Here is a 9268-nt window from a genome sequence, read left to right as displayed (position 1 = left end):
TCAAAGTCATGGACATTTTATTGTTGTCAGTTGACATCTGACAGCAGAGGTTCCAGTGGTGACTTCAAGTAGGCACAACTAGCGCCAACCGTCATTCTTTAATTTCTCGGAAGAGTTTCAGTGTTTTCCTAGGCATTTCCAGCAGATTCTTGAGAAAACGCTAAAGTAATGTAAGATTAAAATACTCATTTATGATTCATTATGTATGTGATAACTGCATGCGTGTTACGAATCCATAAACTTAGCCAATTTATAATCAATCATTGTGTTTTTAGATCTACAAAAGAGAAGCTGATCTGTGCATCATGAACGATTTCGGTTGGAGTACTTGTAATCCCGCCGATGAAAGTTGCGGCATTCGTGATATTGGCAATGATCTATATGAATCAGTCCCGTTGTTGTCCCTGCAGGAGGATGTAAGTTATAAATGTTATGATCTATTATTTCATATAAATCTACTCTTCAACATAACAGGCAGTGGGAGACAATCCAAGAGTAAACAGTCTTGCACATGAAAATGTGTTATACATTGCAATTGATCATCATTTTTGGATAATCTCTGATATAGAATCAGGCACAGTTGATTTCACCCATAAATTCAGTAATACCATTGATGCATTCACACTTGTTGATGATTTATTGCTGGTGGGATTGGGCAATGGGGAAGTACATCTTATTAATGTCCATCTTAAAGAAATAATTGCTTCATGGTATGTTAACGAATCATCCAGAGTGTTTTATATTATTTTGTTAAGTTTTTATGTAAAATTTAAACATTTTATAGTTGTGTTAATGAAAATGTCTGGTATGGAGATAAGTTCATCATTGGGATGTATCAGGAAGTGGTTGGCAGTCAAATATTTTTAGTCCTGACCAAAAAGGGACAATTTTACAGGTACTAACTAAAAATCTAACATACAACCATTAAAACAATTAAATTTACAGAGTATATTTGAATGAAGACACCAAATCATTACACTCAGATCTTCTTGTTGATATTTCACATAATATCACAACAGCTGCCTACTCAAATGGACTTCTATTAGCTGCAGGAAGCAAATTAATTGTCTATGATCTCTTCTTCAACATGACTCATGAGATTGCATGTAACAATATTAGCCTCAAGAGTGTCTGGCCAGCTTCCGAAAGCATATTTCTAGGTTTAAAGTCAGATGGAACCTTGTGTCGCATTTGTTGCAGTGTTTTGTTAATAGCAGATATGCCAACAGATGAAAGGATTCAAGACATGGTGTTTTATAATCACGTTAAAAAGTCTTATCTGTATTATGTTACTGTGGAATCTGAACCCAAAATCAAAATGGCGGAGTATTTATCAGAGCAGCAACATGTTTTCAACACGGATATTGAAAATTTCATCCATCTTGTCATGAACCAACATGAAGATGACAATCAGATCTATCTTGCAAGGTATGAGAATTGCATTCGTTTGAATATAATAAGAGAAACTAAACCAGAAGATAGATATCAACGTTTAATCCGCAAAATGTTGTACAAAGAAGCCGAAATTTTCGCACAGCAGTACAACCTGAGTCGCTTAGACATCGACAAAGCTAAAGTGGCGAATATAGTAGATAAATGCGCTTGTACTGACGTAGATATCTCGGAAATGTTGTCTTTAATGGGCAATATTCCTGATGTACACTTCAAAGTCAAATCTTGCCAGAGTGCAGTTGCTGTTTGCGAAACAATCGAAGGAATCGAACGCATTTTATCATTTCTCGCCGCTTTAAACTATAATGAGATCAACGATCGTCCTCTACAGTTGATTCTTAACAGTATGGTGACTAGTTTTGATACGTATAAGACTCTAGCACGGTGTGAAAATGTTCAAATGACTGTTAATGGTTATCATCATTTTATTAGAAGCAATTATTTCGAGTATTTGTGTGGGGCACTGCGTAAGCGTAAGATAGAATCGGCTATCATCATTTTTTCACGTTTAGATTATAATGATTTTACTTGTGAGAACATCACCAGCATTCTGGGCAATTTGAGCACGTATAATCTGGATGAATTTACTTCGTTTGCGTACACGATGATTCCTCTTACGCTTGTCAACTGTCCTGATGCGTTAAATATTTGTGCTGAAGCTATTATTGCGAAAGTACATGCGATTGAACGCAATCGCAGGGAAGAGGAGTGTTTCCCCGAGAGGACAATCACATTTGTTGATGAAATGCTGAGGATTTTGAACGGCGAAACTGCATTAAGGATGCAGATGTCCACCAAGGAGGAAGACGTCAAGGCTATGGATCTTATCGAACATTTAATTAATATTTCCAAGTGTTTGAATACTATTCTTGAGCTGAAGAATAATTATGACATATTTTTGCCGTTGCAAGATTGTTTAGCGGTAAGTTTCTACAAACCGAAACAAATTTTATTATATTTATAATATTTAGGGTCCTGGCGCAATGCTGCGTTCGATGTTGAGTATGCGCATTAAATGTGTTGAGAAGTTCCTCAAGAATTTCCTCATTAAATTCATGGTGCGTAATAATTTCGACGCGGATGCAGTTCTCGCGCAGGAAATCGACAAATTGTTAAAGGGTTCTGACGATTATTGGATGTCAGATGTCCCTCAAGTATGGAAATGTATTAGCTCAACCACAACACAGCTTCAACTACTGCTGCGTATTCTACGCGCTGCTCCAAAACCTTGGTGTGGTGATATTAGACAAATGATGAATGAAGCTTTGGACTGGAATCATCCTCTTGTCACTGAGGTGCAGTGCGAGGCGAAAAACGAACCGATTTATATTGTTTTGTATCGTTCCGAGTATGGACTACGGAATGAAACATTGAAGTCCATTGCAGGAGATGTAAGTTATTTTCATGTTAAATTTATTAACGCATAAACAAATGAAAATGTGTTTTAGACGTTTGCGATACAAAGAATTATTTATTGTAATCTACCAACGATGATTCAAGATGTCTACACGTTGTGCAGTACACCAGAGAGTAAAAACACTGCGAATTTATTACTTCTCTGCCATTTTATCGATTCTGATGACTTAAACAACGTTTTTGACTTGGTAAATACTCATAGTATCGAAGAACGAAAACGATATCTTCCTGATTTGTGCCACACTTATTCCGATGACAATATTCTACATGACGCAGTTTTACGCCGCACTTTTATCGAATCATTAACATACATCGCCGAAAAGTCTGATTCTGCTTATTTATACGAAGAAATGCTTGATGCATACAGAATAATCGATGTTTTACCTTCACATCTTTTAAGCATGGATATATTCAACAAGTGTCACTCGAAAACAGGTCGGCAGGAAGTTCTTAATTCAGTTATACGTGAATTAAGTCTTGACACTGAAGATTTTGATGTGTTCCTAAAGCAGAGCAAAAGATTTGCACGAGTTTTTCGTCTGCCACACACAAAAATCATCTTTGAGGTTTGTCTACTTGCGAATGATATTAGTTTTATATACAAATGTGCGTTGCAAATCTATGAAAACTCCACGGATGTTGAAACGCTGTCTTTGACGACTGTTTTAATCTTGCGTCAAATTGGAATTGATCGTGAGGATATGCACGGTACTTTTTTCAATGATACCGTGCAGAATGACGATATGGGTAAACCAGTAGATGAAGAATTATTGTCGAATTGTTTAAAAATCGGGCGAAATATCTGCGCACGCTCTTATTTATTATCCGACGGGGATTTAAAAGTAGCCAGAGTGTTTCGTTGGGCGAATAATACCGTAAATTTGAAGAAAACTGATGAGAATTCATCAAATATCTGCACAATGAACACTGTACAGAGTACATTCAGCATGTATTGCGAATATATCAAGTTTCAAAAGTCGCCCGGTATGGATTATTTAACGTATTCGTTTCCGTGTCAAAAAGGAAGCGATACTTCAGATTTTGAGGATACTGGAGCTGAAATGTCCAAAGGTGTGTTTTGTAGAATACTCATGCAGCGTTTACAGAACATGGAACCAGCGATTATCAGAGAAAATCAACATTGGACGCTGTTGCACATGTTGATTACTCTTCAAGGACAATTGGGTTTGTTTACTGAGCCTGTTCTGCAAGGCACAATTGGAAAATTTAAAGGGAAATTTTTAACTACTGTATTTTCCGCACCGGAGATAAATGAAAGTCTGACGTTTTCTTTGTTGTTATCGTATCCAAAGGATAAAGCGTTTAAGATTATAAACGATGCGATGAAACTTTACAGAATGAATTTTACGAAATTTGAGGCAATTGTCAAGTTAGGCATGCGTTTGACTAATTTCTATAAAACAACTGATTATTATGCGCAATATATGCTGGGGATTAAATGGAGGAAAGCTTTGACAGCGTGTACACTACCATTAAAAACGTTTTTCTTGACTTTGGCGAAAAATGCTCTGTTGGAACCATTAATTACACAAAATGAGATCACATTGGAACAAATCACAAGCTTTTGTAAGGATTTCAAGCTGAATGCACAAGATTACTACATACAATATTTAAATCATCTTATTGCAACATGGCAGCCTAAGTATGAAGTGCGCGTGGATCCAATTGGTAATCGCACGCTTTTTATTCAAAATGATGAAGAAGATTTAACATCAAAGTGTTTGAAAGTTGTGCCATTGATTAATAATCGTGATGCTGTACTTAAATGCGTTGATACTCTGTGGAACACAACAAATTTCTATCATTATGAAGTCTTTATAGCAATTTTAAGCATTGCGGCCATTTTGAATGATGCACGACATTATCATTTTCGTGTTGCATTGCTATTTTTAAAAGATTATCAGCGTACAAGTAAACCAAGCGCGGTGGAAACTGATGAATGGTGTGCCAGGTTTCTACATAAACCACTTGATGCTATTTCAGAGTGGAGGTTTCCTTTTTCACCGATGTTGTTTACACCAGATTTATGGAAAATATTAAGGAATGAAATTAATCTCAGCAATTATGAGAAGTGGTTTAAGTTGGCTGATGAAGTCTTAAAGCATCTCAATCGTAATGAAATTTGTTCGATTGTTGTAAAATGTGTGGAGTTGGTTAGTAATGATCAAATCGCCCCTGGAAATTATAATTTGCAGCCAATGTTTGAAGATATCTTTGTTGAAATCGACAAGTGTTTGGCGCACATTACTGATCCTGAATTGGCAGCGTCCATGGCCTTCCATTTGATATCTAAACCCCCAGAGGGTGCTGATAGGGTCAACGCTTCTAAGTTGGCTTATAAATACGCGAAAATATGCAAGGATTCTGGAGTGAACAGTTCGAATTATTATCAGGTTAGTTTTTATTTATTTACATGTTATTTGTGATAATTTTGATTGTTTTTGTGTAGATTCAAAAGGGATTTTATACATATTCATCTAAACATATTTTGCACGTACATAATCTTGACGCAGAAAAATATTTAGCGTTGTTGGATAGTCCTAGTGATTTGATAAATGCGTTATACAAGGATGAAAGGATTATAAATCGAAGTAATGCATGTTTATCGCAATGTCCAAGTAAGTTATTCACTAAATTAACAAATTAAATCAAATTAAATATTAAAAATCACTATTTTCAGATATTAATAAAGCTACAGATGAGATCGGAGCATTGTTCCAGATCGACATGCGTTCAAAACGGATTGAATTGCTTAATATGTGGCTCAACAGTCCAAACACACTATTAGAAGATGTAGATCAAAGTATTTGCTTAATGCCGGATATGAACGATGCTTGCGAACAAAATTTTGAATGTATCTTAAGGTATATCTATCACATATGCATAAAAATACATTTTTGAAGTTTAATTTACTTTTAGAGCTGCATATCTTTGCACTGGTGATGATGTAAGCTTCTGGTGCGATCATCTCCAGCAGATGTTTGAAAACACAGCAGAGTTTCTCGTCCAAGGTCGCGTTCTGAAGACTCTTTGTATGATTGCCTCGCCAGAGGAGTTAAACGAACGCTTTGATTGTCCATATGAATCTATTTTGTAAGTAAAATACCCCCAATTTAAAGTTTAGTTAATTTTGGGTGTATTTAATAATTATTCTAGGCAAACAATTGATAAATTCTTCGTTGTGCACGATCTGCGTTCTCTTGGGATAATGGTGGATATTGAACAGTTTTCTAATATTAGCAAGAGTCGGCTGTTGTATAAACTTGGCAAGAAACTCTCCGATTCGATTAGTATTAAAGTAATGACTGCCGTTTGCGATATTTACAAGATTTACGATTTAAGTGTATGGGAGAAAGTCATTCCGGGCATGATAAAGTTGAATATGGTAAGGATTTTTATTTGCAGATTGAATTTTGATTAATATATTGATAAATGAATAGATCAACGAACTGAAGAAATGTCTGACAATGTTTATGAAGGAGAATATTATGCTCTGCAGTGTGGTGTATTTTAATGCATGGCAGGCTGTTGTTGACAATACTTTTGCTTCTCTGGAAACTACTGAACAAGATTTTGATACAGCTTTGATGGATTTGGTGCATTTTGTTCAGGTATTGTCATTTTTTTTCATTTTGAGTTATTTTTAAAAATTGTTTTTGTTTGTGTAGTCTTCACCTGTGTTGAACCAGCTTGATCTAAGCAAAGGGTTGAAAATATGCATGATTCGAAAGAAGTATGCGTTTGCATTGTTGTTTTTGCAATACGTGCCCGCTGCAGTTCGTGATGAAAAGCTTGCTGAGCTTCTTCGACGCAATACTAAGCAGGATTTATTAGCATCCTTGGAAAAACTCCGCTATAGAGGTGTTATTGGATTGCAATTCGTAAATATCAAAGTTTTATTTGTAATAAATAAGAAAATTACTAAATTTTTATGTTTAAGGTATCGGAAATGGTTCAGCAGAGTCCCTAATACTTTGTTTATCAATTGTTTTATTACTGGATATGGATATTTGGTTGGTGACATCAAGACAGACGTCAATCTGAAATTATTTTCAACGTAATCAAAATTTCCAGTTACAAGCGGCTAATAATCAACGTTTATTAATTTGCTCATAAATTTAATTAGCCGTTTGATCAATTCGCATTCCAAATTATTATTACAGAATTAGAATCTCAGTGTAATTGATTGATAATTTAGGATTACTATTCTCTATTTTAAGTGATGTTTATCCCTTCGAATGTTATCGGGAAAAGGTCAGTGATAAAAAAGATTGTCAACGCACTTTCGTTATCGCCTGTACGTTTCCTTCACGTTTTGGTCATACGCAAAAGGCGGGGACAAACAAATAAATAAACTTGTTGGCGTCAGCAGTGCACACGAATTTTGCAATCGGCAACACAGCCTGCCTGTTTACCATAGAGATGAGAATTGCTTGTGAAGGTCGTTGAGGTTGTAGTCGAATAAGTGGAAACGTGGGATTGTAAAGTGGAGCATTCATTTGCCGGTGTTTGAAGCAGCGAGTAGTTTAATTATTACACGGTACTAACTGTTTAGTGTAAGGTGTAATCATGGCAATGGCACTAAGGAACCACCTACACACTCTGATCAAGAGCACGTTGTTGCGACAAGTCGCCAAGTAAGCACATCATAGAAATTGATTGGTTAATTAATTAATTATTTATGTATAAGTACAGTTATACTGAAAATAATTAATTACCTACCTATTTAACCTATTTATTGTTATATTATCTGTGTACACACTGTACGATACACTAAATGATGTAATATTTATGTTACGTTGCCATATGAGTGCACTACTTTTAAAAGTCGATTAACTTCATTCCTCAGCTGAATTTTATACAAATAACTAACTTTTTCTTGTATAATTTTGTATAAACTAGCAAATGTTTCTGGACAAATTTGGAAATGGGCCCCCCAGATGCCATCCTGGGTTTAACCGAGGCCTACAAGAAGGACAGCAATCCAAAGAAAGTAAACGTTGGTGCAGGCGCGTATCGCGATGATGAAGGCAAACCATACGTCCTGCCAGTGGTCCAGACCGCTGAGAAACTCATCATGGAGAAGATGATGAACCATGAGTACAGTCCAATTGCAGGACCTGCTGAATTCTGCCAGAAAGCAGCCGAGCTCGCGCTGGGCGCTGATAACCCAGTATTGTCCGAGGGCAGATATGCAACGATTCAGACCATCTCCGGCACTGGTTCCCTGCGCATAGGCGCCGCATTTATCGCTGCTTTCCATGAGGGTGAGAAATGTGTGCATCTGCCCAAACCCACCTGGGGCAATCATGTTCCCATCTTCAAACACAGTGGCATGGATGTTAAAATGTACAAGTATTATGACCCAGAGTGTATTAGTTTTGACTTTGAGGGCTGCTGCAAAGATTTGTCTGTATGTTATTGTATATTGTTTTGTTTTGTGCATGAAATATGTGAGGTAAATTGGTTTTTTTGTTTGTGTAGGCACTACCAAAGAGGTCTGTGGTGTTGATGCATGCATGTGCGCATAATCCGACTGGTGTTGATCCTTCCAAGGAGCAATGGGATCATTTATCTGAATTGTCAAAGGATAAACAGTTCCTTGTTTATATGGATATGGCCTATCAAGGATTCGCATCTGGAGACTTTGACAGAGATGCGTATTCAGTGCGCAAGTTTGTTAAGGATGGTAATGAGATTATTCTATCACAAAGTTTCGCTAAGAATATGGGATTGTACGGCGAGAGAATTGGAGCGTTGTCGGTTATTACTGATTCCAAGGATAGTGCTGCAAAGGTTCTGTCCCAGTTGAAGATTTTAGTCCGTCCGATGTATTCTAACCCGCCTATTCATGGCCAGCGTATTGCTACCGAAGTGTTGTGTGATGAGAAACTCAAGTCACAATGGTAATACTTAAATATTTAATTATTTACGCAGATTTTCAATGTTTTATTATAGGGAGAAGGAAGTTAAAGGCATGGCTGATCGTATTATTGATGTGCGTAAACAATTGCGTCAGCATTTGGAAGACAACGGCTCTAAGAAAAAATGGAATCACATTACCGATCAAATTGGTATGTTTTGTTACACCGGCCTGAAACCCGAAGAAGTCGAGCGACTCACAAAGGAATATAGCATTTACCTGACCAAAGACGGACGTATTTCAATGGCGGGCGTGACAAGCAAGAACGTTGAATACCTGGCTAAGGCCATTCATGAAGTCACAAGATAAGTACCAGATTAATACACGCTAATTCTATTTTTGTACCTCAAAGGTTTAAAGATTCCTACAATCTGCGATATTGCGAATGTGAAATGATATAATTTGTTGCGCACGGTTTTCCAGCTTTAAAATACACATTTGGAGTGAAGGAAAATG

At 36.6% G+C, this 9268-nt stretch overlaps 2 protein-coding genes across 3 annotated transcripts; both read left to right on the top strand.

Annotated features, from left to right (window-relative positions):
- The first annotated feature begins 33 nt into the window (after positions 1–33).
- Positions 34–7263, top strand: rod (rough deal). Of its 2 annotated transcripts, none has more exons than XM_065316175.1 (14): positions 34–170; positions 276–416; positions 475–710; positions 785–895; positions 946–2374; positions 2424–2843; positions 2901–5282; positions 5339–5507; positions 5570–5753; positions 5809–5982; positions 6046–6274; positions 6330–6500; positions 6558–6770; positions 6830–7263. In XM_065316175.1, the coding sequence occupies exons 2-14, from the start codon at positions 306–308 to the stop codon at positions 6857–6859; spliced, it is 5859 nt and encodes a 1952-aa protein (XP_065172247.1). In that variant the 5' UTR covers positions 34–170; positions 276–305; the 3' UTR covers positions 6860–7263. The 2 variants fall into 2 exon arrangements, with proteins under 2 accessions (XP_065172247.1, XP_065172248.1); XM_065316176.1 differs by having other exon boundaries at positions 36–165.
- Positions 7264–7306: 43 nt separating this feature from the next.
- Got2 (glutamate oxaloacetate transaminase 2) lies at positions 7307–9266 on the top strand. Its single transcript, XM_065316186.1, has 4 exons — positions 7307–7526; positions 7792–8302; positions 8374–8795; positions 8848–9266. Exons 1-4 carry the CDS (start codon positions 7459–7461, stop codon positions 9119–9121), a joined length of 1275 nt encoding a protein of 424 aa, XP_065172258.1. The 5' UTR covers positions 7307–7458; the 3' UTR covers positions 9122–9266.
- The last annotated feature ends 2 nt before the right edge of the window (positions 9267–9268 follow it).

The sequence above is a fragment of the Atheta coriaria genome, unplaced genomic scaffold (assembly GCF_025399875.1).
Source record: "Atheta coriaria isolate IRGN ID8LTWV9N9 unplaced genomic scaffold, Caltech_Dcor_3.1 hic_scaffold_41_pilon, whole genome shotgun sequence".
In the NCBI taxonomy this organism is placed as follows: domain Eukaryota; kingdom Metazoa; phylum Arthropoda; class Insecta; order Coleoptera; family Staphylinidae; genus Dalotia; species Dalotia coriaria.
The sequence above is the reverse complement of the archived record's forward strand: the minus strand, read 5'-3'. Positions and strand labels throughout refer to the sequence as shown.

What these genes read in the sequence shown, in the direction of transcription:
- rod (XM_065316175.1), top strand. Translation starts at nt 306, where the DNA reads ATGAACGATTTCGGTTGGAGTACTTGTAATCCCGCCGATGAAAGTTGC. An exon ending in AAAAAGGGACAATTTTACAG is followed by an intron (nt 896 to 945) that starts GTACTAACTAAA and finishes TTAAATTTACAG; the next exon opens with AGTATATTTGAATGAAGACA. An exon ending in ATGTTTATCGCAATGTCCAA is followed by an intron (nt 5,508 to 5,569) that starts GTAAGTTATTCA and finishes CACTATTTTCAG; the next exon opens with ATATTAATAAAGCTACAGAT.
- Got2 (XM_065316186.1), top strand. Translation starts at nt 7,459, where the DNA reads ATGGCAATGGCACTAAGGAACCACCTACACACTCTGATCAAGAGCACG. An exon ending in TTGTTGCGACAAGTCGCCAA is followed by an intron (nt 7,527 to 7,791) that starts GTAAGCACATCA and finishes TGTATAAACTAG; the next exon opens with CAAATGTTTCTGGACAAATT. An exon ending in GAGAAACTCAAGTCACAATG is followed by an intron (nt 8,796 to 8,847) that starts GTAATACTTAAA and finishes GTTTTATTATAG; the next exon opens with GGAGAAGGAAGTTAAAGGCA.